This window comes from Leptonychotes weddellii, chromosome 10 (assembly GCF_054177405.1).
Source record: "Leptonychotes weddellii isolate Sample4059 chromosome 10, ASM5417740v2, whole genome shotgun sequence".
NCBI classification, from domain to species: Eukaryota; Metazoa; Chordata; class Mammalia; order Carnivora; family Phocidae; genus Leptonychotes; species Leptonychotes weddellii.
Genome location: NC_138378.1, coordinates 19,426,329 through 19,454,029, shown reverse-complemented (window position 1 = coordinate 19,454,029; position 27,701 = coordinate 19,426,329). Strand labels below are relative to the sequence as shown.

At 57.8% G+C, this 27,701-nt stretch overlaps 1 protein-coding gene across 3 annotated transcripts in view; it reads left to right on the top strand.

The window, feature by feature from the left end:
• Nucleotides 1–26,722, top strand: part of SRC (SRC proto-oncogene, non-receptor tyrosine kinase) — a 48,552-nt gene extending 21,830 nt beyond the window's left edge. Inside the window, exons 3-16 of one of the 3 annotated variants that reach the window (XM_031028535.2) lie at nucleotides 6,203–6,370; nucleotides 7,231–7,488; nucleotides 9,082–9,181; nucleotides 10,140–10,157; nucleotides 15,552–15,584; nucleotides 16,436–16,534; nucleotides 16,711–16,814; nucleotides 18,590–18,739; nucleotides 20,113–20,268; nucleotides 22,081–22,260; nucleotides 23,181–23,257; nucleotides 23,936–24,089; nucleotides 24,232–24,363; nucleotides 24,655–26,722. In XM_031028535.2, coding sequence (XP_030884395.1) covers nucleotides 7,239–7,488; nucleotides 9,082–9,181; nucleotides 10,140–10,157; nucleotides 15,552–15,584; nucleotides 16,436–16,534; nucleotides 16,711–16,814; nucleotides 18,590–18,739; nucleotides 20,113–20,268; nucleotides 22,081–22,260; nucleotides 23,181–23,257; nucleotides 23,936–24,089; nucleotides 24,232–24,363; nucleotides 24,655–24,863 — 1,662 coding nt within the window. In that variant the 5' untranslated portion in view covers nucleotides 6,203–6,370; nucleotides 7,231–7,238 and the 3' untranslated portion in view covers nucleotides 24,864–26,722. The remainder of the gene's footprint in view (nucleotides 1–6,202; nucleotides 6,371–7,230; nucleotides 7,489–9,081; nucleotides 9,182–10,139; nucleotides 10,158–15,551; nucleotides 15,585–16,435; nucleotides 16,535–16,710; nucleotides 16,815–18,589; nucleotides 18,740–20,112; nucleotides 20,269–22,080; nucleotides 22,261–23,180; nucleotides 23,258–23,935; nucleotides 24,090–24,231; nucleotides 24,364–24,654) is intronic. The other 2 variants (XM_031028536.2, XM_006733642.3) reach the window with 2 other exon arrangements.
• Nucleotides 26,723–27,701: the final 979 nt, after the last annotated feature.

Sequence of the window (27,701 nt, the reverse complement as noted above, 5' to 3'; positions counted from 1 at the left end):
GTTTTTCCCATTTCGAGATTAGAGAATTTATTCTCTGCTCCCCTTTTTAAGCTTTTTGGTTTTATTTTTATGTGTTTTAAATCTGACGGATCTGGAATTTATAGGCATATGGAGTAGGTTTGAAACCCAACTTTGTTTCCTGATGGCAGGTCATTGATCTCAGCTCTATCTTAAAAATAATCTACCTTTGGGGCGCTTGGGTGGCTCAGTCATTAAGCGTCTGCCTTCGGCTCAGGTCATGATCCCAGGGTCCTGGTTTCGAGCCCTGCACTGGGCTCCCTGCTCGGTGGGAAGCCTGCTTCTCCCTCTGCACTGATTTGCCTGTTTTTGTGCTGACATGACACAGTTTTAATTATAGTAATTGTCACTATCTGGTCGGGCTGTTTCCCCCTCATTACTCTTTTTAGGGTTTTTCTGCCTACTCACATACATTTACGTTTACTTGTAACTTTAAAATTGATATACCTAGATTTAAAAAAAATCCTGTTGGGGTTTTATTGGGGTCACATTCAATTTTCAGATTAATTTAGGAAGAATTGATATTTTCATAATGCTTTCTTTGATTTTCTTTTCTTTTTTAAAGAGATTTTAGTTATTTATTTATTTGAGAGAGAGAGCACGAGCGTGAGCAGGGGGAAGGGCAGTGGGAGAGGGAGAGAGAGAATCCTCAAGCAGATTCTGCACAGAGCCTGATGCGAGGCTTGATCTCACAACCCTGAGATCATGACCTGAGCTGAAATCAAGAATCAGTTGCTTAACCGACTGAGGCCCCCAGGAGCTCCTGATTTTCTTTTCTGATTGCTGTTGGTATATAGATACATCATTGATTTGGGGGTAGTAACTTTTAATTTCCTTCCACTTTAGTTAATTTTCTTTTTGTTTAAAGGTTTTGTGGCAGATTCTCTTGGATTTCCCAGATATGTGCTGAATACATCTGCAGATGACACTTGTCTTCTCTTTTCTAATTTCATTTTATTACTTCCATTTCTTATTCTTAGCTCACTGGATTGGCAAGGATCTCAGAGCAAGGTTAACTAGTGGACATGCTTGTCTTTTCTGCACTCTTTCCCCTGTGAATTAGCTTTTCTAGGCCTGGGCTCCTAATGAACTCCACCAGACAGTCCCTCCAAGGCCATGCACAGAGGTTGGCACATAGTAGTAATCTGGGAAGCCTTTCCCTCATTGTAAGAGTGATTACAAAAGAGCAAGGATCTGGGGCACCTGGGGGCTGAGTTGGTTAAGCATCCGACTCTTAATTTTGGCTCAGGGCATGATCTCAAGGTTGTGAGACTGAGCCCCATCTGGGACTTCGTGCTCAGCGTGGAGTCTGCTTGTCCCTCTCCCTCTCTCCTCCCCTTGCTCGCACACACTCTCTCTCTCTCAAATACATACATGAATAAAACCTTAAAAAAAAAAGAACAAGGATCTAAAAAAGGTCTTTCACAGTAATGATGATGATAGCTAATACTCATTGAGCACTTCCTATCTGCTAGGCTCTCTCTAAGCATTACCTCATGTTTTCTTACAACAAGACTAGTTATGTGGGAACGATTATGCTGATTCCCATTTTTGACAAGGGGTAGACGGAGGCCCCCTTGGGGCTGCATGACTAGGAAGTGGCAAGCTGGCCTCTGAACCTGGCGTTCTAGCTCTAGGCCTGTATTTTTATGATGCTTCTGTTTCCCTGGAAGGTCCAGAGTTATGGTCGGTGATGTCAGAGGTTGGCCTCTGACCCCGGTGTTGCCTCTGTGTCAGGCAGGCGGAGGTGGTGGAGTGTGGATGCACCTGGAGCAGTGGGGGCTGTCTGCACAAGTGGGCGGTACGCTAGAGGTGCTTCCTCATGCCACTCTCCTAGACCGCGAGCATCCCAGCCCTGGTGCACTCACTTGCAGTGTGGCCTCAGGCAAGGTTTGGCTTCTCTGAACTGTGGTCCCATCTGTTAATGGGCAGTTATAGTCCCTACTTCCTTGTGCTGTCCGGACAGTTGAGTATCAACTGCACGTAAAATTCTCAGCTCTGTGCTCGGCATTCAAGGCCTTGACACCTAACGCCCGCCTCCTCTTGCATTGTTCCTCTTATCCCCTGCAGTTAATAATGCCAGCAAACACCATTGTGTGCTGTTCCTCGAGTACTTGTTCTGTGCCTGACACATGGCCTCTCTCGTTTGATCCTCAGATGTTAGGTTTATTATTATCCCCATTTTAGAGATAAGGAAGCTGAGACACAAAGTGACTTGCCCAAGAAGATTTAGCTCGTAAGTCGTGGAGGCAGGATTTGAACACAGGCCTGACTGGATTCCTCACTCTCAGATCCTAATCCCCTGGCCTCCCTCTGCCCTTAGAAGGAGTGGAGGGGACACTCTTCAGAGTAGGGAAGGAAGGGGCGGTGTGCTGTGACTGAAGAGCAGTTTATTCCCCAGATTCTTCTGGGTGTTGTGAGCGATTGTGGGCCTGGGGAGGGGGCATGGCCAGGTCAGGAGGTGCGGGAGAGCCTGGTGCCCTCCAGCAGAGGGGCCATGGGAGAGGGCAACAGCACCAACTGTAACTGTGCAGGGCCCGGTGGACCCGGGAGAGGGGTTTAGGCCTCATGCAGAGGGGAGTCATGGGAAGCTCTTCAGTGTGTGTGTGTGTTCTTTTAAGTCTCATTAAAAAACAATTCTTGACAAAGTAATTTCTAAATGTCAAGTGATATAGCACATAAAGTAAAAAAGGGATTTTCCTCTCCCTGTCCCACACCTTTTGGATGAAACATCATGAAGAACTTGGAATCCTTCCAGAACTTTCTCTGCACCTCGACAGCCCACGCGCGTGCTCTCGTAGACGCACATGCACACGCACACGCACACGCCAGCTTCCTTTAGGGAACCACCGTAACTCACGCGCACTCCCGCCGATGCCGCACCAGGCCCCTGGCGAGCGCTGGCTCATTTACCCCGCTCACCAACCCCGGGACTTAGGGAGCGTCATTGCCCCGCTTCTCCAGTTGAGGAAACTGAGGTCCCGAGAGGCCCAGAGGACAGTCTGCCCTGGCCGTGCCCTCCCTGGGCCTACCGGTGCATCTGCTTGGGCTGCTTAGCTGCGCGGCCGTCCCGTGGGGCACCGACCGTCATTTATTCATCCGCCCCCCCGCCCACGAACACGGAGGTCGTTTCCAGTCTTCCGTGGGGAGCGCGAAGCAGCCGAGGCCCCCATTGCCCGCGTGGTTTACAGAGACGCCTCTGGCTGCAGGGAGGAGGGTGCACCCCAGACCCCGGCGTCCGGGCCCTGGAAGGCAGGGGCCCCCCGAGGGAACGGCCCCAGGGGTGGGAGAGTGCTCCGGTTGAGGAGGATTTGGGGATGCGGGAGAACCAGCGCCAAGACGGTGACACATGACGCGGGGCCGGGGCTACAGCCTGGGGGCGAGATGCCAAGTCAGTCGGGGACCCCCCGGAGCATGAAGGGCTGGGGCGGTGAGCATCCTTCCTGGTGCCTCTCGTGCACAAGCCCTCAGTCCCCACTGAGGTTAGGAGCGGCTCCCCAGAGGAAAGGGGCCTCCTTCCTCTGGGAACCTCAGGCACCCCCAGTGCGGAGGCCTCACCACTTCCCCTGGGCCCCCCAAGGGTCTATCTGTACCTCAGAGTGTGCAAGTGGCGGAAGAGATGTGGGATTGGTTCCTCTCAAGTGGGTAACTCATGGTGACTTGGCGTTTGGGCCCCAGAACCAAAAGGCCGGGAGACAGGGTCCTGCCTCAGGAAAGGAGCCTGGGGTCTGGGAGGGTGGTCGCTCCCGAGGTCACACAGCACACCGGACCCCACCCTAAATGTGCCTTGAGCACACTCTGCTTGGTCGAAGCCGGAAACCTCTGGCTTTCTCTAGGAGAGGGGCCTGGGCTGCCTTATCTGCCCATGCCCCATCCGCCAAGGGCATCTGGCTGTTCCACGTGGGAGCTGTCCTGAGGGCAGGGGGTGGGGCCACAAGTTCCCCCAGCAGACCTCATGAGCAGCCCCTGATTCCTGCCTGCCCACTGCGGTTCCCTGTCCCCGCTCACCCTCACTGTGTGACCTCACACAAGTTCCTCAACCTCCCTGTGCCTTAGTTTCCTCATCGGTAAAACCGGAACACTACTGGTATCTACCTTCTAGATTATCGTGAGAATTTGACAAGTGAGTATTTGCACACTGCCTGGAGCAGGGCCTCGACAAGGTCCAGGCCCTGGGGGTTTTCGAATATCCAGGAATGACGCTTGGTCTCCACAGCATGGCGTTGTAGGAACAAAGGATGCAAATCATGTCTGTGTTCATTTAGTCTTTTGTCTATTCTGCAGATATTTCCAGAGCAATTAGTAGATGCCAGGCCTGTCCTGGCCACTGGGGAGGCGGAGGTGGATGTGACCCAGGCCTGCCTGCAGGGAGCTTGGTCAAGGGCACTAGATGGATCCCCGTTTTGTTTATGGTCATACCTTCCCATGATGCCCAGCTGCTTGTCTTCCCGGGGCAGGGCCAGCAATGTGCCGCTCTGTCCCGAGCATGTTCCGTGTGCCTTCCTCGTTGATTCTCCCAACAGGCCCGTGACATGCGCACTGCTGTTCTCCCCGACTGACAGAGGAGGAAACTGAGGCACAGGATCCCATGCTGGGGTGGCAGGGCTGGGATTCAAACACTCTAGTACTTTAGCTCTTAACCGCCACACACCTGCCTCACCACAAACACGTGTTACTTGTATATAATCAGATTTAACCACAAAGACCAACAAAACAAACAGAACAGAAACCCCACAAACCGACAAGCTTTGCAGCCGGAGACCAGGCCATCTTACTTGGGTCTTGAAGGCTCTCGTATTTTTTCTGAGTGCCCTACTAAGAGTGGTCTTGGTCAGTGTAAGAGTTTGGGGCCAGGAGCTATCTTTTTTCCCTCGCCCCCTCCCAAGAGGGCACGAGCATTTTCTAGATGCTGGGGGCGGGGGGGGGCGGTGCTTAAGGTCCAGGCCTGGCTCTCCCTCTTTCTCCACAGCACACCAACCAGTGACTCTTTCTCCTCTCCTTGATTACCTCCAGTGACAGGGGGCTCACCCTCCATCATTTAGTTTATTCTAAAGAAAGTTCAGGCTCCTAGGGAGTTCTCCATTTAAAAATTTTAAAAAATTATACTTAAAAAATATTATATATTTTATTTCCTCTGAAAGTCCCACAAACAGGTATCCTGCTAGCACATGTGTCCTCGGACACAAGGCCTGGCCAGTTCATCTCTGTATCCCTCTGTGGACTAGCATATCACCTGCTGCACAGTCAGGGAGCCATTGTGTAGGGAATACAGTGGTTGGGGCCCAGCCTCCATCAAGCCTGGGACTGCGGGTAACTGGGTCAGTGGGACCCACAGGACACCGACTGTATGAGTGCTGATATGACCCCAGTAGATTAGGGATTGCATAGAAATTGGTCCTCTTTGTCCCCAGGCCTCCTGGCCTGTCCCTCAGGAGGCCCTGGTGATCCCTTGGGCTGTTGAGCAGGTCTCCTCAGGGCCTCCCCAGCCCCACATTCTCTGAGCTGGATGGTCCCCAGGGAGCATGCAGGCCGTGCCCACATTGTGCAGCCTGTCAGCCTGAGGCCCAGGGGGTACAGGAACTGGATGAGGTTCCCGTAGGGAGGAGAGCTTGCAGAGCTGGGCTTGTTGCTCAGGGCCGATAGTCTTGCCTAAGGCCTCAACCAGTCAAGAGCACTTTTCCCCATCCATGGGTTCCCAGAGGAAATTCTGGACTGATTCCAGGGCCTCCAGCATTCCCTGGAGAATATTCCAACCCCATCTTGCCGATATGTCCAGAACCACACAGTAGTAATCATAGCTGATGTGGTAGGGTACTTGCCTTGTTCACTTACCAGGGACCCCGATGACCCCATCATTTCCAGATTAAGAAATAAGGCACAGAGAGGTTAAGTCATTTGCCTGAGGTCACACAGCCGATTAGGGGTAAAGGTGGGATCTGAGTTTGCGGGGGAGTCTGGCTCCAGAGCCCACCCTTAACCACCGTGTCGTACCCTGCCTTGCTCATGCTCATAGCATGCTTTGGGAGGGTTGAAGGAAGGGACGGTCTGAGAAGCTCTTAGCATTGGAACTTTCAGAGGCAGAGCCTGATAAATTGTGACCCAAGAGTCAGAGCCTTGGCGATGTCTCTTTCTAATCATATCCATACAACAGCCCTGAGAAGTCTGCTTTATCCTTGTTTTGCAGATGAAGACATTGAGGCCCAAAGAGGGGAAGTGAGTTGCTTAGGGTCACATAGCCGGGAGAAGTGGAGTAGGGCCTCTAGTCCAAGACCCCTGACTCCACACCTGGTGTTCGTGCTGAGACCTCAGGCTGCTTCCCAGATCCTCTGGGACAGCCCCTGCCTTCCACCAGGTGAGGTGACGACCCATCGGGGCTGCCAAGATGAGGGAGTGGGGAAGGGTGGCCATGATGGGTGGGACGACCCTAGCCAGGCTCACTGGGAGTTGGGGCCAACCAGGATCTGTGGATTGGGAGGTAGGAGGCCAAAGGGGGTGGCAGGGTGGTGGGCATCACTGGAGAGCTTTCAATTTGCTTTTTTTTCTGAGCCACGTGTTATCAAGGAGAGGTACAAAAGTCAGGGGGGCTTAGACCAGAAAGGATTTGGGGAACACTTCCCAAGGAGGTGACTTTTGAGCTGAGAACCAGAGGCATGAGTTATTCTGGTGAAGTGGTCGGGGAACAGCATTCAGGCAGAGGGAACAGCATGTGCGAAGGCCCTGTGGCTGGGGTGAGCTCCCAGACATCTCTCCTTCTTCCATCCTCCTGCTGTATCCCTGCCTTGGTTGCAATTTTTAGCACCTTTCACCCTGGTGTGAGACCATTTCAGTTAGTCATGTATTTGCTCAGTGAATCCTCAGCGAGCCCTCTCCTATGTGTTGTGTGCCTGGGATATAGACATGACTCAGATACTGTCCCTGCCCATGAGAGACAGAAAGTGACTCAGGGGAAGGTGGGGGAGGTTAGGCCTACTGATTGTGAGTCATTTTTTTCTGGGCTTGGCCCCATACCAAGGAAACCATTTATGGATTCCATCATTATCCCCACTTTACAGATTAAGAAACTGAGGCTCTGAAAGTCGAACTTACCCAAAGAGGCTAGTACCCTTCTTTGGGCCTCAGTGTCCTCATCTGTAGAATGGGTGGGGGAGTGGAGACTGTCTAAAGGGCCCAGGCCCAGCAGTCCTTCACCCCAGGGTGCTTTCTCCTCTCCAGCCAGGACCATGGGCAGCAACAAGAGCAAGCCCAAGGATGCCAGCCAACGGCGCCGCAGCCTGGAGCCCGCCGAGAATACCCACGGAGGCGGCGGGGGTGCCTTTCCCACCTCACAGACGCCCAGCAAGCCAGCCTCCGCTGATGGCCACCGAGGCCCCAGTACGGCCTTCCCCTCCGCAGCTGCTGAGCCCAAGCTGTTCGGGGGCTTCAACTCCTCAGACACAGTCACCTCCCCGCAGAGGGCGGGGCCGCTGGCTGGTCAGTGGGCCTTGGGAGTGTGGGTGCCTGTGGGCCGGGCCTCTCCCTGCCGCTGCTTCTCTCGCGGAAGGGGAAGGGCCTGTGGGTTTCTTTGGTTTGGGGACTGTGGGAGTTTCCTGGAGGCGGTGGGTGGGGAAGGGCTTTATAAACTGGAAAGTGTGGTGCACATCCATTGTCTTTGAGGGTGAATCTGGAGTATAAAGGGGTCTAGAGATATGGGACCGTAGTGGGGAGCTGAGGCCCAGAGGGTCAGGGGGCTGTTTGCTCAGGGCAGCGTGGGGACCGGGTCTGAGGCTTTGCTTTTTGCTCTGGTCAGCCCAGAGATGGGTCGGGTCAGGTCGGGAGGCCTTGGGTGGCAGAGGGGGCAAGGGAGGTGAGGAGGGAGTTCTCTGGTCCTCGGGGCCGGTCCAGCGCCGCGATGCGCCCTTGCGCCCTCTGCTGGCGTCCGGGGGTATGGCGGCCCCAGGCAAGGGATGCTTAGAGAAAGATGCCTGTGTGGTCCCAGAGCCACGCAAAGAGCCACACACAGTCAGCAGCTCCTGAGATACCTATGCAGACACTTAAACAAGCTGAGCTGGAGACACCATCAGAGATACTCCCAGACACACCATGTACATAGAGACCCACTTAGGGACGCATGGATGGGCACAGACACACAACTATGCAGATGGACGCAAATACAAACATACATGCACAAATAACCTCATACTCCCAGATTAAGACAGGCGGGCAGTCAGAAGCCCCTCAAAGAGACACACGGGGTACAGACACAGGCTCAGCTAGCAACACCATCACCGATACCCAGAGGCCCACAGATGCACACACGTGCAGTGAGAACACACAGACGCACAGAGGCACGGGGACACTCGTGGATGCCTCAGACACAGACATATCCCCAGGTGAGAGGAACAGACCCACACCCATTCATTCGTGGTGCCCCTTCTGTGTGCTGGGGACATGGCAGTATGCAGAGCATGGGGGAGAAAAACAGAGCAAGGCTTATAAAATGTGTAGGGTGTTCGAAGGTGAGGCTGCCGGGAAGGAACAAAAGGGCAGGGAGGGGCCTTGGGGTGTGTGTGGGGTGAAGGTTGTGGTTAAGATGGGGGACAGAGAGGGCCTCTTTGAGGGGACAGTACCAGGAGCCAAGATCTCCCCAGATACATCGAGGCACCTAGTCACACACACAGACCCAGGACAACCGAGTCAGGCGCAGAGTCCTTCATTCACTGGTTCATTCGCCCACGGTGGCTTCTTGAGCACCTACTGTGTGCCAGACTCCGGGAACGACACAAAGATGCCTGTTCCTGGGGGCTTCTGGGTCCGTGGGGAGGATGGGCACTCAACCGAAGCCGACAGTCAGGATCGCCTAGAGCCCAGTGGGCACATTCACATGTGAAGAGATGCACACGCCTCCCGTACACCCTCACAGGGCTGCCCAGACACGCGCACGCAGGTGGACGCGCTGCAGGCCCACCCCTGGAAAGGTGACCTCGCCTCTGGGCTGGGCTGTGACGGTTGTGGGAAACCCTCCTGTCCACCCCTCTTTGGGGCCGTGGCCCTGGCCATTCTGACACATCCCACCCCTCTCTGCAGGTGGAGTGACCACCTTTGTGGCCCTCTATGACTATGAGTCTCGGACAGAGACCGACCTGTCCTTCAAGAAAGGGGAGCGCCTCCAGATTGTCAACAACACGTGAGTGACTCCCTTCCCCATCTTCCCTTGGGACCCTATCCCCTGGACCTGGTCTTGGGCCAGAGCCACTTCTGAGCGTCCCAGAGCCAGGGACAGCGCGATGGGTAGCTGACATGGCTAGTGTCAAGGCTGGCCGGGGTCCAGGGAACCGTCCTGGGCCTGTGGGAGATGAGACTGGTGGTGGTGGTCAGGGCTCCCAGGGCAGGGATCCTGGCTCAGTAACTCAATAGAACACAGCATCCCAGACCTCACAGAGGGGCATATGGTCAGGGTGGGACCCAGGACTGCAGAGAACAGGGCCTAAAGCTGAAGGCTCTGCCCGCGGAGGTGCCCTCTTTAGGGACCTGGGGTTGGAGGGCCTGGGGCAGCTGGTTGAGCCAGAGTCTCTAGCTGCAGGGGGTGGGGCCCAAATTGGGAGGGGACAGAGGACCCATACTGGGCGTTCAGTGTGAGGGGCTTATAACTGGGATGGGGTGTGGACGTCTGGTTCACCTCCAGAGACTCCAGCCTTGGGGTGGGGCATCCTAGGGCCAAGCTGGCTCTGGGGCCCCTGTGGGCAGGGGAGCAGGGACGGGGGGGAATGAACTAGTGGGGGGTGGGGAGGGCTCTAGCCATGGGGTCGGGGTCCTTCCTCTCCTCTTTCCTGCTCTCCTTTCCCTGTCAGGAGTGTACCGGGGGTGGGGTGCAATGCCTGTCATGGGGGGGGGGTGCAGGCTTTGAGCCGTAGGCCCAGGGGTGAGGGGTGGGGAGCGTCACAGTGGGGCAGGGGGTTGTTCCTGCAGGCACTGCCAACAGAGGGCGGGGCAGAGCTCAGCACCTGCTGCATTGCTGCCCTTGACAGGGCCTGCTGTACCCCCTCATCCTCAGTCGGACCCCCCCCAATTCCTGGCTCCTGCTTGCTCCCTCCAGCCCCCTCTCAGCTTCTCCCTCTCTCTGCTTCTCTCTCGCTGGCCCTTAGGAGGAAGGTGGATGTCAGGTGTGTATACACTCCGTAGGTGGCGGGCCGGGGTCGGGGGGCTTCGCTGGTTAAAGGGGGGGGGGGCTGCTGTCTGCATGTGCCTCCACTGCACGTCCCTGCCTGTGGATCCTGGCTCCCCTGGCTGCCCCCCTCCAGCTTCCCCAGCTGAGGCCCTGCCCCCAACCAGTGTGACCAGGTCCTGACTTTAACCCTGGGCTGCGGTTGGGGAGGGTCTCGTCATCCCCCTCTCACTCGCCATATCATGCCTCCTCCCCACGCACCTTCCTGCTAACCCGGCCGCCCTCCGTCCTGACCGGTCGGCCTCCGCCGACTGCCAGCTGTAGGCAGGGTCCAGTGCCAGCCCGGTGAGGCCTGGGTGGAGGAGGGGCCTTCCCGGGGCCAGCGTGGCCGGGGGCCCGGCTCCAGTCCAGACCCAGTGACAGGCAGAGGGCAGGGCCAGGGTCGGCTCGGGTGTGTGGTCCCTGCTGTGTGCCCCCCGCTGGTGGGGACTGCAGGGACCGGAAGTTTCAAGCAAGTCCTGGAAGGAAGGACAGTGATGGTCCGTGGCCGGTGGAAGGGGCGGAAGGCAGTCCCCTGAGAGGGGCAGCTTGCGGGAGGGTGCAGGGCTGGAGGGGGCGGGATGGCCTCAGGGCTGTGGAAAGGCCAGAAGGTGCTGAGGATAGAGTAGAATTGGTCCTTGAGCGTCCTCAAAGGCCTGGCTAAGGAGGTTGGACATCAGCAACTCCAAGTGTGTCTTGCTCGTTCATGCCTCCCTACCCTTGTGCATGCTGTTCCCTCTGCCTGAAACACCTTTCTCCCGTCTCTGCCTGGCAAACTCCTATTCATCCCTCAAGATCCAGCTCAGGACGGCCTTCTCTGTGAGGCAAAAGGGAAAAGAGGTGCCAGGTGCTGTGCCAGGCGTTTCTACCCCTGTCCTTGTATTTACTCCTCGATGCAATCCTGCCAGGGCTCTGGTGACGGGGGAGGGGCTGTCTCCCTTTTGCAGGTGAGGAAACTGAGGCTCAGAGATGTGAAGGCCCTTGACCAAGGTCACACAGCTAGCAGGTGGCAAAGCCGGGATGGGAACTCGGGCAGCAGATCTCTCCCCATCTTTCCGCCCCTTGCGTGTCAGAGTGCTAGTGCTGCTCAGCGCCCGGGCGGTCCCAGCGGTTTGCATCTGCCTCCCCCAGACCGGGAGCTCCCGGGGGGCTGCTCTCGGGTCTGCCACCTTCGTGGATCCCCATATCACAGCGCGGGCTGCGTCCCTGGTGTTGCCGAGCACGCCTGGTGTCGTGTGGGTGGACCACAGCCCCGGCAGGTGGAAACTCTGATTTGCTTTGCTTTGCACAGGAGGAAACTGAGGCCCTCACAGGGAGGTGAGGTGACTTGTTCGAGGTCACACAGCTGGTGGTGGCAGAGCTGGGAGGGGCGGGCAGGCCCTCCTACCCACGGCCAGAGGAGCCAGGGGGAGGGAAGGGCCCCAGTTTCAGGGGAATCTCTACCGGAGGTGATGGGAAGGGCACCTCAGGCTGGGGCCACAGCTTGAGCAAACAGGGTGTGGTGGGAGGGAAGGCTCTGGAAGCTTTGGTTCTGCCTCTTCCCCCTAGAGCCGGAGGGCTGTCCTGCCCTGTCCTTTGTCTGGCCCCTCCCCTCCCTTCTTCCTGCTTTCCAAGTAGGGCTGAGGGTGTTGGGCCAGGCCTGGGGCCGCAGGTGGTCGAGTCCTGTCCATGGGAAGCCCTTGGGCAGCAGTGAGGCGCCGTGACTGAGAGGGGCACCGGGAGCCCTGTCCCCGTCACAATGCTCAGCCACCCCTTTGCCTGAGAAGTCCGGTGGTGGTGGAGGTGGGGCCAGAGCAAGGGGAGGGATAGAGGGGCTGGGGGCACTTAGTAGCAGACGAGTCACCCAAATTTGAGGTGTTCCTCATAGCCACCCAGGGACTACCGTGCATGTCCTACCCCCATTATTGCTTAGGGCCAATGATTTACTCCCAGCCCTGCCACCAGCCCCGGGCCGGCCCGGCCGGAGTGAGGGACGTCCTGAGGCTAGCCGGTGGCGGGGCTGGGCATTGGGGAGGGGGAGAGCTTAAGGACTAGCCTGTCTGTCGTTAGGGTTTGGCCAGGGCTTACTGGGCCTGGGTACTCACAGGAGGCGGCCTGGAGACCCTGCTCCCTGGATCTTCATGCCAACTGGCCCTGGGTCCCAGCATCCCAGGTGCTATGTGGCCTGGGTCTGAGGAAGCCCACTGGGGTCTGACGTCTGACTGTCCTGAGCCCCCAGCCCTGGTGTCTGAGTCTCTAGGAGTCAGGGCCCTTCTGGGTCTGACTCTGGGTTGTTCCCCAAACTGCCCTTTCCTCCTACCCGGATTCCAGCAACTTCTTTGGGGGAGCCATCCAGCAGGCACTGATGTCTCCCCCCCTCGTTCTGGGTACTCCAGTTCCACTTCCCACCACGGGGCAAGGGATACCTTTTTACCTTCCTCACACAACCTCCCCTGGCAGGCCTCAGGCTGCCGCCTCCCCACTGACCATGTCCCTAGGCCTCAGGGCTTGCCTGCAGTCCCCAAAGTGCTTATGTGACCAGTCCCAACAACCCAAGTGACCAAACCAGAATAACTTCCCGGGTTCTGAAGCTGCCATACCCTGATCCACAGGCCAGCCTGGCCAGCTCAAGGATTAAGGTCCCAGAAGAGGATGAGGTCACATAGTTAGTGAACAGCAGTTGGGATATAAAATTGTAGCTGGAGGACTCCCCGTCCAGTGCTTTTCCGCTGGCCACACGTGGGAGGGCAAGGGATGGGGCAGGGAATGCGTGTCATTCCCTTCCGTCCTTCTCTTCTTCCTGTCCATCTGATAAGGACCAGCCGCACCCCGCCCCACCCCCGCCCCGGCAGGTGCTAGATGTAGTAAATCGGCTCAGCCGGATAGATTACTTCCAAGCCTGGGCTTAGATTGGTGTCCCTGCTGGACTGGACCCATCATGGAAGCTATGGGGCCCCTCATGGGGGACCAGCCCCCACCCTTGGCAGCTACCCAAGGTGGGTTTGAGCCTCCCAGGCCAATGACATAGGATGATGTGGCTTGACAGCCCCATTCCACAGGTGGGCCTAGATGATGGCCACACTGATTATCTTCATTGACCCTAAGCCTTGCTGCTGACTGATTTATACACTTTGCCTGCAAGGGAGAGTCTGCGAATATTATTTCCTTTTTATAGACGAGAAAATTAAGCCCCAGAGAAGGTAGGGTACTTGCCCAAAGTCACACAGCAAATCCTTATTGGAGACTGGGACTGAGCTGCTTTGGTTTTTATTTAATTATTTATTTATTTAATTTTGTTGCTTTGGTTTTTAAAAACATTTGGAGAGTGGGGAGGGGCACCATAGAGACACAGATTTCATTGTTTTTCTTTTTTAAGCCAAATCAAGGTACTAACAGCTCATGCACATTGAGCCCCTACTCTGTGCCAGGCCCTGTGCTGGTATTTTATATCCTTGGAGGGAGGCGTGAATATCCCCATCCTACAGGTGGGGAGACGGAGGCAGGGCCAAGGTCACGTAGCCTGCAGGTGGTGAGCGGGATGGTGTCCAGGTCGTCTGACTCTTGGAGCTCAAGCTCTTAGACACCTCTCACGCTGGGGCCAGGTCAGAGTTGGACTTTGGGTCCATTGTGAGATTGTGGTACACCTCATCCCTGCCTTGTGAACTAAATAAAACCCCAAACCTGGACTTGAAACCCCAAACTCACATGTCAGGGAGCCGGAGGATCTGCTGGCTGAAGTCTGGGTAATGTCAGCAGGGCTGAACCGCACCCCCCCACCTTGATTCTGGGGCCCTGCTTGGCTGGCCTCTGGGCCAGTGTGCTCCTTGCTGGCCTTCCCCCCTGAGTGCATGGATGGAGGCTCCCCAGAGGCCGGCCAGTTTGCAGACTGTGGCTTTGTCAGTCCGTCTAGTTTTGTAGCCTCTGACCTAGATCTTGGCCCAGTCTCCTGCCCCCAGCCCTGCTGCCTCCTCTAGGTTCCCCTGGCTCTCCTGAGGGTCTCTGAGCCTCTGAGTGGCCTGGGGAAGCTGCAGGGGTCCCGGGGGACCTGCTGTGTCTGGCTGTGGGCACTCGGGCCCTGGTTCTCACCCTTACCCTGCCATTGATTTGCTGTGTGGCTTTTGGCAAATCACTGCCCCTCTCTGTGCCTTATTTTCCTACTGGTGAAATGAAGGCTTTGACCGGAAGATCTCAGCTGTTCCCTGTGACTTGAGTTCTTGCTTTGTAGCTTTGGGCAAGTCTTTGCCCAACTCTATGCCCCAGTTTCCCTACAAAGAAAGTACTAGGTTATTCCAGCCTGGGTGCTGTGTGGCTTTGGGCTGGTCCCTCAACATCTCTGAGCCCACAGTTTCCTCATCTGGGGGCTGAGGCCTGCCTTCCTCACAGGGTGGCCTTGAGGATCACATGGGACAGACAGATGTGGACACCCCCGGCTGTTTGCACGACAGGGAGATGGATGGTGGCCCTGGGCTTCCAAGGGCCTTCCCTGAGGTTGGCCTTGCCGCCTTACTCCAGAGCCTTCCCTCTCCAGCAGAGACCGCCATGTGAGCTCGTGGCCCTGCCTGAGCGGGCGTGCAGCAATTGCACGGCCGGGTATTCCTCACGGCCCCACGCACGCTCCCTTTGCTCTCCGGAGGGCACTCTCTACCCTCTGCTTCAGCCTCGAGCCACCCCACGGAGCCCCCAGGTCTGGGTGCTCACCTGTACTCTCACCAGTCTTTGGAGAGTTCTCCCAGCCTGCTTTCCCCTTGCCTCAACTTCTCTGTCTTCCAAATGGGCTGAAGAATATGTCAGAGGCAGCTCAGAAGAACCAGGAGCCAGGAATCCAGGTTCAAGTCCAGACTGTGCAACTGTGGGCAAGGGCCTCTTTCTCCGGGCCCTGGCAGTGAGGAAGGGGGAGCACATCCTGCTTGCTATGTGTCTTCTCAGGGTCGTGGTCGTGGTGAGGTCCAAAGGCAGCCTTGGAGCGAGAAGCTCCGCGAGCTCTCAGGCCCCACCGTACCCTGTAGGGGAAGATTCCTTCTGATCTGGGAGTCAGGATCCTGGGCCTGGCTGTGTGACCTTGAGCAGAGGCCTTTTCTTCTCTGGCCCATCTTCCCATCTGCACGGTGGGAATGGAAGGGGGCTGAGCCCTATTTCCCAGGCAGCCTTTCCCATTGGCCTCCCCTCACTCCCCCTGGACCCGTCCCTGTCCCCTTTGGTTGCTTTGGATGTGAGGCCTCTGTGGCTTGTCCCCGGTCCCCAGCACCGCCTGCTCTCCTGCTCTCTTCCTTGCTCTTTCTGCCTCTCTCTCTCACCACCCCCATCTCTGCCTCTTCTTTCCTGTTGGGCTCTCGCTTTCTCCTCTCTCCTCTGTGTCTCTGGACCCCCGCTCCAGCCAGACCTGGTTCACATTCAGATGGCTGCAAAGGTACTTCGCCCCCTCCCCGTTCCCACCCAGGCCCAGGGGACCCGACCATGCGGGGAGCTCCTCTGCCCCTGTCCCCATCTCCTCACGGGGCAATTAGTGTAGAAGTGCCCTGGGCATTGGGGCTCTGCCACCTCAGCCCCTCTGACATGACTCTGTGTGACTCTGGGCAAGTCCCAGCCCCTTTGGCCTCAGTTTCCCTTGTAGACGGGTAGGCTGCAGGAGGAGGCCTGTAGTTTTCAGCCGAGGACCCCCTCAGGGCTGGCCAGTGGTTTGTGACCAAGGGAAGCATTGCTCTGGTTGGCAGGGCTAGTGCCTGGATTGTCACCAAGCCCCCAAAGGACCACCCCCTACCTCCACCCAGGTCTCACCCGCTTCCAAATCTCAGGGCTTGGGGAAGCTGTGAAGATCCGACTTGACATCTATCCTAGGCAGGAATCATCTCTCCTGTTACAACTTGCTTGCTTCCCAGAGACCGGGAGCTCCCTCCCTCATTCCCGAGACAGCTCTTGGCATCTGGAGACGGCTTGGTCTATCTGAAGGGAAGCAGATTACTTCCCATCCCAGGACTCTGCCCCTGTGAATTTAGGCCTCAAGGCTGACCAAGTTCAGTCCTGCCACAGTCCTGGACAAAGTCCGTCTGAGTCGGCTTGGGCCAAGAGGCATCTGGGCTGGGGTGAGAAAGAATCCCAGGCCAGCATGGCCTGGCAGCACGAGACTCAAGCTGGCCCCACAGCTCCCAGCGCCTCACTTGGCCTTGGGGACCCCCAGCACAGCACCTGTGAAGATGGCAGCGTCGGGGCCCACCGCTGATGGCTCCTTCTCCTTTGCTCCTTCCCTCTCCCCCTCCTTAGAGAGGGTGACTGGTGGCTGGCCCACTCGCTCAGCACGGGACAGACGGGTTACATCCCGAGCAACTATGTGGCGCCCTCCGATTCTATCCAGGCCGAGGAGTGAGTACGCAACCTGGTCTCCTGCCTGCCCCCCACCCTGCTGGTTGGGAGCTTGTCTCCTGGGCTGGAGTGGGTGGTCTGGCTGCCTAGGGCCCCAGCCACATCCTAGAGAGAGAGGCACAGCGGGTGGACGGAAGCCTAGATCACCAACACCACTCTCCTTCCTCCTGCCCCAGGTGGTACTTTGGCAAGATCACCAGACGGGAGTCCGAGCGGTTACTGCTCAATGCAGAGAACCCGAGAGGGACCTTTCTAGTGCGAGAAAGCGAGACCACGAAAGGTAGGAGCACTCCTGCTGGCCAGTGGGAACAGAGTCTTTTGTGGGTTGTTTGAGTTGGGCATTGTGGAATGAATAGGAGTTTGGTACCTGGAGTGGGATAGGAAGAGCCCTCCAGGTAGAGACAGTGGCAGGATCGGAGGCAGGGAGCTACATCTGAGGAACACTGAGCTAGCTGGGGTGGCCAGAGACGCAGCAAGCAATGACACTTAGCCTCTCTGGCCTCAGTTTCCTCAGATGACGTGTGGGCACAGGCTGTCAGGAGGCCTGAGGGTCACACGGCAAACGACTTGTTCCCAGGGTGGGTGCTGATGAAGTAGGCCCCTCTCCGTCTCCCTCTCCGGGGGCTTCTAGAGCGGGGCTAGGTGCGAGGAGCTGGCTTTGCCCTTCCCCAGCAGTCCTGGTCCCTGTTCTCCTTCTATTCCTCCCCCAGCTGGAGAACACGGGTCACCCCCGTTCTCTCTAGCCCCTCTGCAAGTGGAAATGAAGCTGGGCCATGTCCTGTGGGCCTGGGGTTCAGCGGGAGATGGGAAGCAGAGCGTCCGTGTCGTGGGTGTGTGCATTGGTGAGGAGGTGTGTGGCCATGCAGGCCATGTGTGAGTCCAGGCGTGTGTGTGCACGTGGAGTGGGAGTTGTCTGGGTGTTGCTGTGTGCGAGTGGATCGTGCCTGGGGGCCTGGGGAGTGTGTCCCTGTGTGAGCATGGGACACACGTGCACGGACACATGTGGGCTGGGCCTGGCTTTCGGCTCAGGCCGCAGACGTCTGCGTGTACGTGGCCTGGGCCATCTGTTAGTCGTGGTTGCTCGATGCAGGCTCTAGAGACCTGGTTACAGTCCTGTGGGCCTGACTTGCTGGGTGACCTGAGGCTAGCCGCTTTCCCTCTCTGGGTCTCATTTCCCCCTTCTTTACACTGGAGATGGTAACCCGTACCTGAGCCCTGCCCGGAGGGCCATGGGCTGTGGGCGCTGTACCCTGCCTTCTGAAATGGGCTTTCTCTGGCTGTTGAAGCCTTGATCCCAGGCTCAGATCTCTTGGGCTCAGGTTAACAGGGGCTCCTAGCCAGGCCTGCTAGGCAGGAGGAAACTTTTGCAGCCAAAAGCTTTTCTAGGCTCAAGAGAGGGAGGGAGGAGGCCACCAGGGCTGGCTCCTCTTACGCTTGGCGGCCTGTAGGCCACGCCCAGCGCGTGGCCTTCTGCCCATGCCGCAGCCTCAGCGGACCACCCGCTCCTGCATGAGCCCGGGTGTGCAGGAAGGTGTGGGGCACAGAGAGTGCTCCCGTGAGAGTGGAAGCAGGTAAGCCAGGGACACACGACCCACTAGGGCCATTCCCGGCTCCTGGCAAACATTTGTTGAGCACCTACCATGTGCCAGGCCCTCTTACATGTGGTCTCAGATCTTCCTGGCATCCCTGGGAGTCGCCCTGTTGTGCAGAAGAGGAAACTGAGGCCCAGAGCGGGCAGGCGACTTGTCCGGGTCACCCAGTTGGGATATACACTCAGCCTCGGAGGTCTTGCCAGGGCCGAGAGTGCATGGGGAGGGTCTCCGATGAGGGACCCCTTGGCTCACTGGGCCCCGCCTTGATGGCCACCCCAGGGCTGGGTGCTCAGAGACCGGGCTGACCGGACCTGGTTCTGCCCTGGGCTGGGGCTGCCGCTCTGGCCTCCCTGTCCTCCTTCATTGGGCAGGCACAGAAGGGCACTTAGCACTGTGGCCTGGAGGGGTGGGTGGGGGGTGACGGGCATGGGGGTCACTGCTCCTCTCTGGGCCCGCCTTGCAGGTGCCTACTGCCTCTCCGTGTCCGATTTCGACAACGCCAAGGGCCTCAACGTGAAGCACTACAAGATCCGCAAGCTGGACAGCGGCGGCTTCTACATCACCTCCCGCACCCAGTTCAACAGCCTGCAGCAGCTGGTGGCCTACTACTCCAGTGAGGGCCGGGCACGCGCGGGGCAGGGGCTCTGCCCTCCTCCCAGGGTCCTTGGTCGGGGGGAGCTTTGGGGCCAACACGGGCTGGGGCTTCTGTGATCCTGAGAGTGTGGGGCTCCTTCTCCCCCCACCGCCCCTCCTTTTTCTTTCTCCCTCCCCTTCTTTTCCCTCCTCCTGTCCCCTCCCCCCACCATGCCCACCCTCCTCTTTGCTCCTCTGCAGCTGGCTGGGGAGCAGGGAAGGGAGGGGGCTTAGGCCGGTTTGTCTCTGCAGCCCTAGGACCGGTCTGAACCGGTTACTGGGAGAGGAGGGGGCGGCTAGACCCGGCTGCAGCAGAGGGAGGGAGTGTGTGGGGGGGGTGCTGGGAGCCAGGGCGAGGGCTCCCAGGACACACAGGGGCGCAGGTCCTGGGGGCGGGCATGCGTGCAGTATATGCACCCTTCAGGGCTTCCCTGGGGGCACCTGAGGGTCAAGGGTCTGTGTGTCTTCATGTGCGTGGGTCTCTGTGGGTGCCCGCGTGGCTGTGGCTGTGGCCTCTGTGTGCAGGTGTGGCCTAGCTTGAGAGCGCCAGTTACTCCCCATCCTGTGCCACCTCCTTCTCTGTCAGCTGGGCCTCCCCACCCCTCTACCCCCTGCCACCCCTCTGCCCCCTTGGCTGTCATTGCGCGGTTCATTCTGAACACTGTTCCCCGACAGCAAAACCCTCCAGAGATTACCTGGGAATCACAGGATAAAGACCCCCACGTGGCCTCTGAGGCCTTGGCTGGTCTAAGCCTGGCTGGCCTCCCTGCCTTACCAGGGGCCCCTTGCCCCCCATTCACTCTCCTGCAGCCCCTCTGGCCTCCTTTCCGTTCGTGCAACCCAGAGGCTTGTTCTCTCTGCCTTTGCACGTGCATGAGGCAGTGTGCCCTCTGCTTGGAGTGGTGGTCCCTAGGCAACCACTTCCTCTCCTGTCGGGCCAAGCTCAGGTACCACTTCCTCCGGGAAGCCTTCCAAGACTCCATCCAGCCCATCTGCTGTTGCACACACTGCTCTCCTCCGTCACACTCGTGGCCCTGGGAGGTGATGAAGGGAGGCTGGGCTCCCCCTGCCCTGGGAGCTCCCTGAGGGCAGGATTCCACCGAACTCACCGAGGTGACCGCCCTTTAAAGTCTGATGAATGAATGAGTGAATAACTCCGTGAGCGGATGCGTGAGGCAGTGTGGCCTGTGTGGGATGAGGGTGTGTGACACTCAGGTGTGGATACCTGGCCTCGAGGGCATCCCCTGTGTCCCCGGAGCCTGCGTGCATACCGTGCGTATGTCATACCGTGGCACAGGGAGGCCCCAGGGCAGATGCCCTGCCTGAACTCTGCCTCCCCGCCTCTGTCTTCAGAACATGCTGACGGCTTGTGCCACCGCCTCACTACTGTGTGCCCCACGTCCAAGCCCCAGACTCAGGGCCTGGCCAAGGATGCCTGGGAGATCCCTCGGGAGTCCCTGCGGCTGGAGGTCAAGCTGGGCCAGGGCTGTTTCGGAGAGGTGTGGATGGGTAAGGCCTTGCCCCTGCCCCTGCCCCCCAGAGGAAACCATGGTCCCCTTGGGGGGATTTTGGTGTCCCTATCTGAAAACCAGACAGATGTCCATCCCATGGGACAGCTCGGGGCCCTCGTGGCCTGCCCGCCCCCCCCCGCCCCCGCCGTTTCACCACCATGAGCCTCAGTCGCCTCTGCTGAACAGTGGGCTCTATTTTAAATGTGGAGCTCCCCCACACCTCTGCAGACCATGGCATTTGTTTGCCAAGAACTGCTCGGGGCTGGGCATCACGATTCCCTGAAGATGCTGTGTGGTCTGGGCCAGGTGGCTCCACTCTGAGTCTGTCTTCCTCAGTGTAAAATGGGGGTGGGGATAAGAGGACCCCCCCTCCGTGGGGTGTGAGAGAATGCTGGCCCAGCGTGCATCCACACGTTAGCGCTCAGTCCTGGGAAGAGATGCCTTAGCTCACAGAGGGAGTGCTTGGAAGCACAGGGTCTGGCAAGTTCTGGGCCTGTTAACGATCTCCTGTCTGACCCTGGAGAAACGGCAAACTGTCTTTGAAAACAAACACCGTGCGGCCCTGACAAAACCCAGGCCCCCTTCTGCTGCCTGGTTCCTGCTGATGCGGAGGGATCGGGGAGGCTGGTGTGAGGTAGGCATGACGGGTGGAAGCCCGTGGCTTCCGCCGGGAGTCACCGTGTGCCGTCACGTAGGACATGGCGTGCACTCGGCATCACTGTCCCCGTGTTCCTCCCTTCGGGGGAGAACAGAGAGGGCTGCTGGGTGGAAGGCCGTGCAGGGACAAAGGCCTGCAGGCTGGAGGTCAGACCAAGTCAGGAAAGGGGCGGTGCTGGCTTTGAGCTGGGGAGAGGGGAGAGGGATGTTCCAGGGGCTCATTCCTGCTCTCAGGAAGTGCCAGATACACATCCCCAGACGTCCTGTGCTGCGAGGGCCGTAGACATAGGCCTGGGCCCTGGCCCTCAGGTGGAGGCCCAGAGACTGGGAGGAATGGGTCCCAGGCCACTCATCAAAGGACCTCGGGTCCAGCTGGCACAACAACTCGGATTCAACACGCTGGCCTAGCCTACGGCTTCCCCCAAGGCCTCACAGTTTGAAAGCCCAGATAATAATCAAATGACAAGTGTAGCTATTATTTACGGAGCTCTCACAGTGGGCTGGGCCCAGTGCTTAAAATCTCACTTAATTCTCAAACAGCCCCACAGGGAGACACGACAGCATCTGCATTTTCCAGGTGAGAAAACAGGCCCGGAGGAGGGAACTGACTGCCCCACGGTCTCACTGCTGTCAGGAGGCAGAGCTGGGAGTCTGACCCTGGCCAGTCTGACCTCCACGCCCTCGTGTGCCTGGTCTGGGCCTTACTTTTTAGAGAGCATGGCTCGGGACAGCCTCTCGTTGCGGTGGCTTTGTTCTGAGGCCCGCTCTGCTTCCCCTCCCCAGCCCCGTTCATTTGCTAACTCCTGACTCACCCTCCGTGTGCTGCCCAGAAGGAACGTGGTCCCTCAGGAGAGAGTGGTTGAGTTGGAGCCATGATCCTCCATCTCTTAGGTGAATGTGCCGCTTTTGGGGACCTTCCTACTAATGACAGCATGAACAACGGCTCAGCAGCTGCAGTTTCTTGAGCGTGTGCCAGAGACTCGTTTAACCCTTGTCGTAGCTTCCTGTGGAGGGTCCCGTGGGCCTTGGTTGGACTTGTCACATTCTGGCTAGGCCGGCCAGAAACGAAACTGGTTCCCAGGCAGGCGGATCTGAGTCCCTGTGGGATGGGAAGGGCCTTCACTGAGGCAGCCTACACCCCTTGCCCCCACAGGGACCTGGAACGGAACCACCAGGGTGGCCATCAAAACCCTGAAGCCAGGCACAATGTCTCCGGAGGCCTTCCTGCAGGAGGCCCAGGTCATGAAGAAACTGAGGCACGAGAAGCTGGTGCAGCTGTACGCAGTGGTGTCTGAGGAACCCATCTACATCGTCACGGAGTACATGAGCAAGGGTGAGGCCCGAGTGCCCGGCGCACAGATGCGCGGGGCAGCCCCTTGCCGGGCAGGAGGGGACGCGCTTCATGTCCCCCCAGATCTAGACTGCACGTTTTTTAAAAAGGAATGGAATGGAATAGAACCAACTTGTCACGTCAGTGGAAAGTCATACCGAGGGTATGTCTTTCTCATGTCATTTGTTTTTTTAATGATTTCCCACAGTGCACCTTGTCTCCCCCAGTTGGCTGGTCTTCCAACGCCACCTGCCATGCTGCGGCTGAAAGAGAAGTCCCGCACCCCTCCAGGCTGAGCCACTTCTAGGTCAAGGCCCTGGCTTGACCTGTCCTTAATTCTTAAATTAATTAAATTGTTCAAAATCTGCTTTTTGGAGGCATAATTTCCACATGATAAAATACAGCATTTTAAGTGTCCAGTCGCAGGAGTTTTAACAAACGGACGCTCCGGGTATCCCTTAACGACAGTCGAGCTCCGGGAGATCCCCATCACCCCAGAAGGCCCCCTTGCTGCCCGGTGCAGGCCGTATCCTCCAGCCCTAAAGCCAGGCAATATCTCACGCTCTCTGTCATCATAGCTGTGTTTATTCTAGAACCGCACATGTGCTGTTACATCCGAGGTTCGTCCTTGTCACACGTATCCGTAGTCTGTCCCTTTTTTATTGCTGGGTAGTAGTAGTCCGTTGTAGGGACGGACCACTGTTTCTGTTCTCCCAGAGGGAGACATTTGGTTGTTTCCCATCCTGCTTTGCCTTCTGAGTGACAGACGCTGAGTGAGACTTTATTTAGAGGTGGGTTTGCGTGAAATCTGCTGTGCCGCTTAAAGCGAGGCTGGCCTGCCCCGGTGGACGGGATCGGGGAGACACTGCTTCCTGGTTCCGGGGGGACAGGGCAGGGGCTAGTGCTGCTTTCTCTCTGTCCAGGGAGTCTGCTGGACTTTCTCAAGGGGGAGACAGGCAAGTACCTGCGGCTGCCTCAGCTGGTGGACATGGCTGCTCAGGTGAGTCAGCCCCTCCCACCTCCCACAGCCTTGGCCCCTGGAGCACTCAGTCCCACCCAGCTTAGCCACTTCTGGCCCCTCGAGGGCCCCCTTCAGGTGGCCTGCCTTGACCGCCCCCCCCCCATGCTCTCTGATCCCACCACATTTATTACTGGGTGGAGAAAAGAGCCCTTCGCTGGGTATCAGAAGTCAGTGACATGCTGTGGGACCTCAGGCCTCAATTTTCTTTGTAAAGGTTATTTAGTCACTCAACAAACATGCATTAGTACTTGCTTGCTGTAGGTGGTGCTCAACAATCATTTCTTCATTAATCCTTATCCCAATCAGGGGAGGTCGGGATGGCTGTCCTGCCATTTCACATGAGAAAACAGGTTCAGAGAGGGGACTCGGGACAGCAGGGAGGGCCTGGCACTCGTCTGTATCTGTGGGGCCTCTGGGGCCTCTTTTTCACGGTCGCCCTGCTTCCCGGGCTGGATCTTGTCTGTGTTTCTCCTTTGCCCTTGCCCTTTGTCCTTCGTTTCCTCTTTCTGCTGAGCACTGGTCCTGCTTTTTGTGCCAACGGTGTTTATTGTAAGCTGACTTCCCTAGCCAGAAGACTGGGAAGGGTAGGGTGACCCGGTGGGGGGGCGTGGGGGCTGGGGTGGTCCCTGAGCCGGGTTCCTGGGGTTCTGCCTGCAGATCGCCTCAGGCATGGCCTACGTGGAACGGATGAACTACGTCCACCGGGACCTCCGTGCTGCCAACATCCTGGTTGGAGAGAACCTCGTGTGCAAAGTGGCTGACTTTGGGCTGGCTCGGCTCATCGAAGACAACGAGTACACGGCCCGGCAAGGTGGGCAGGGTCTGGGTCGGGGCTGTCTGGCCTTCTCCGAGCCTGTTTCTGCATCTGTCCAGCGGGGGATGAGAGTGGTACCTCCTGGCAGTGCCGTCCTGATGTTCTACTGAGCCTCCCCTGAACTTTCTCCCCCCTGCAGGTGCCAAATTCCCCATCAAGTGGACGGCTCCAGAAGCGGCCCTCTACGGCCGGTTCACCATCAAGTCAGATGTATGGTCCTTTGGGATCCTGCTGACGGAGCTCACAACAAAGGGACGGGTGCCCTACCCTGGTAAGAGGGCTCCCCGTGCCCCATCTTTGATCCCTGAACCCCTCTGCCCTGGTGACGTTGGGCAAGTCACACCCCTTCCCAGGCCTCAGTTTCCCCATCTGTGTAAGAAAGAGGGTGAGCAGCTGATCTTAGGAGCTCTCTGGTCAGGGCTCTCAGCCTTCGGGAGGGGACTTACCCATGGTTACACACCCCCATCCTGGGTGGGAGGTCCTCTCTGTTGTCCTCATCATCCTCCCCCGACCCAGCTTTCCTCACCGGAGCCAGTCTCCTCATGCTTCCCTCCTCCCACAGGGATGGTCAACCGTGAGGTTCTGGATCAGGTGGAGCGTGGCTACCGGATGCCCTGCCCGCCCGAGTGTCCCGAGTCCTTGCACGACCTCATGTGCCAGTGCTGGAGGAAGGAGCCGGAGGAACGGCCCACCTTCGAGTACCTGCAGGCCTTCCTGGAGGACTACTTCACATCCACCGAGCCCCAGTACCAGCCCGGAGAGAACCTATAGGGAGCAGGCTACAGGGCCAGACTGGCTTCTCGGCTTGGATCCTGGGCTGGGTGGCCCCTGATGGAGGGTCTTGACTCCCTCCGCCTGCCCGCATTGATCCCCTCTGTGGGGCTGAATCGCCAGTGAGGAGGCCCCTCCCTCTTTTGTGGCACGGAAGGGCTTGGGGCCCGGGGCGGCCCTGAGGACAGGGTCCAAAGCTGGCATGGTGACTGCGTCCTCCCAACCTTCCCTCCTGGAGCTCTGTGCGGCTCAGCAGGAGGAAGCGGGAAGAAGGACGGACTGAGGACACCCTTTCCCAGCCTCAGCCTGCTCCTTGCATTGGCCCCTTCCCACTTCCGTGTCCCCCAGGTCTGCCTCCAGAGCTGGCCGAAGAGCCTTTCCAAAGAGGAGTGCTGGGCCTCTGGCCCTCGGCCTGCCTGCTGCCCTGCTTCCTTGCCATCCATTTCTGAAACACCTGTTGGTGGAAGCTGCTGGGTCCAGACCCCTCTGCCGTGGGCTCCCGGGCTGGGCAGCTGAGGTGTGGCTTGACTTCATGGCGGTGGGTAGGGGGGGCATCCCCCTCAAATCCTGTTCTTAGACCCAAGGGACCCTTAGAGATCACCAATTCCTTGTCCTCATAGTACCCATGGGGAAACAGTCCAGAGAGGGGATGGGACTTGCCCAAGACCACAGAGCAGTTCAGGGTTGAGGTGAGTTCGGAACCCGGTGCTCCCCCTGTCTTCCTCAGGAACCAACAGGATTGTCCTTGGAGGCATCGTGGGCAGACTGGGGCAGCCCAGGGGACCAGGGGCCCGAGGCTGAGTTAGAGATAACAGAGTCCTGCTGTCGCTGCCTGCCTGGTGGGGCTATTGTGCAGGGAGAGAGTGGAGGTGGATGGAGGGCGGAGCTAGGAATGAGGGGTGACGAGGCAGGTGTTGGGAAGCAGATGTCAATCAGAATGTGAGTGGTTTTTCAATCAGAATGTGAGCTAGCCAGCCATGAAAGAGCGAGCTCCCGGGCTCTGGAGGCAATCAAACAGAAATAGAAGATCCAAGTGGTTGGGAGGCCCTGGCCTCAAGAGGGAACCCCGGTCTTCCTTCCCCCAGTGTGTCCTGTGTCATTTCAATGCCTGGCGCCTGCTCTCCTCCCCAAGGTGGCACCCCTCAACTTATGAGTAGGGAAAGGAGTACCTAATGCTGGGGTGGGAGAGGATGAGCGTCCACTGCCAGGCGCCGGGCCTGGCCGTGGGACTTCGGGTGGCCCCTGCGTCCTCTCTGGGCTGCACTGTCTGCCTTCCTGGGTGGCCGTGGTCTCTGTAACTGCTCTGCTCCAGACCCTGTGGCCTGGCATCACTTGGTGAGCCCAGCCGAGGGCGTCCGGAGACGTGCTGGCCTTCGCTCTGGTGTTTAGCCTTAGGGTATGTGGTGGCTCCTCCCCGGGCCTCAGTGTGCCCACCTTAAAAGGGGTGGCTGATGGTTTGTGGGCCTTTTGCCAAGGGCCCCTGTGTGTGTGTATGTGTGTTGTGTGTGCACGTGTGTGTTCCTCGATGTGTGTCCATATTTAACATGTAAGAACGCTCCCCTGCTCTGTTCCCCGGACATGTACATTTCCCCCACAGCCCCCCATCAGAGCAATAACACTCCTGCTGCCGGGGGTTCTCGGGCCAGCCGGGCTCCGCCAGCGGGAAGGCAGGCCACGCAGGGCCTGCCCATGAAATTTCAACTTTTCCTTTCATCCATGTTTATGACGCAAGTCTGCTGTCCATCCCAGTCAAACCTGGGCTCGCTTACCCCGGTGCACTCTCAAGCCCTCTTCCAGGTGCCCGGGGCCCTTTGTATAAGGTGTCCTAATACTGTTCTTTTTTTTTTTTTTTTTTTAAATAAACAGTGTTTTGTAGATTTCAGATGACTATGCAGAGGCCTAGGGGGCCCCCAGCTCTGGGCGGGGCCTGGGGGGTCTCGCATTTCACGGCCCAGGCTTGGGGGGAGGGGGGATCCAGAATTGGTTGTAAATACTTTGCATATTGTCTGATTAAACACAAACAGACCTCAAAAGTTTGGCCAGTGGTTTATTGAGCACCTACTGTGTGCTGGAGAGTGAGAGGGGTGGGATGTGAGGACAGACTGCGGTCAGAGGGGCCTTTGTTCGGGCCACACTGGTGGCTAGAGGGCTCTAGGCCAGGAGGAGACATGATCAGATTGGAGATAGCCACTTCGGAATGTGGCCGAGCGCACACCTGCACCTACGTAGGGAGGGAGTGCATCTGGCAGAAGGCTGGCTCGTGTCTGGCATGCTCCCGGGGAAGCCAGGACTCCCAAAGCGTGAGCAGTTCGGGACGCAGATGCCCTGGGTGGATGGGGGCAGTCGACATTCTGGGGGCCGGGTGGGACCGTTGGGCCTGTGTGGGGTTGCGGACGTGTTTAAGGGGAGATGTGTCTGTGGGCGCTGTGTGTTTCCCAGGAGTGCTGGGCTGGGCTGAGGCTGGAGCAGCAAAAGTCCCGGGCACCCTAGAGAAAAATCCAAAGATCTTTCCTCTCCTCCCTTTCCCCCCCACCACGAAGGGACACAACTGGGTAGTTCTGTGCAACAGTCTATACGAAGAAATTTCTTTTACATCAGATCACACATGTATCTGTGTGTCACCTGTGGCTGTAATAATGGTCTAATTAGAAGCAAATTTCAAAATTAGGACATTTCTCTCTGCAGTAGTATTTTCGCAAGCCAAATCCCCTAGTATCCAGGTCAGAATGGACACCCAGAGACTCCATGGGTGTGTGCAGCTCTTGGGAGCATAGGAGCATGGATGTTTGCGGCTTGTGTCTTCTGTTTGCTCCTGGGAGTGTGTGCCTTCGTGTGCAC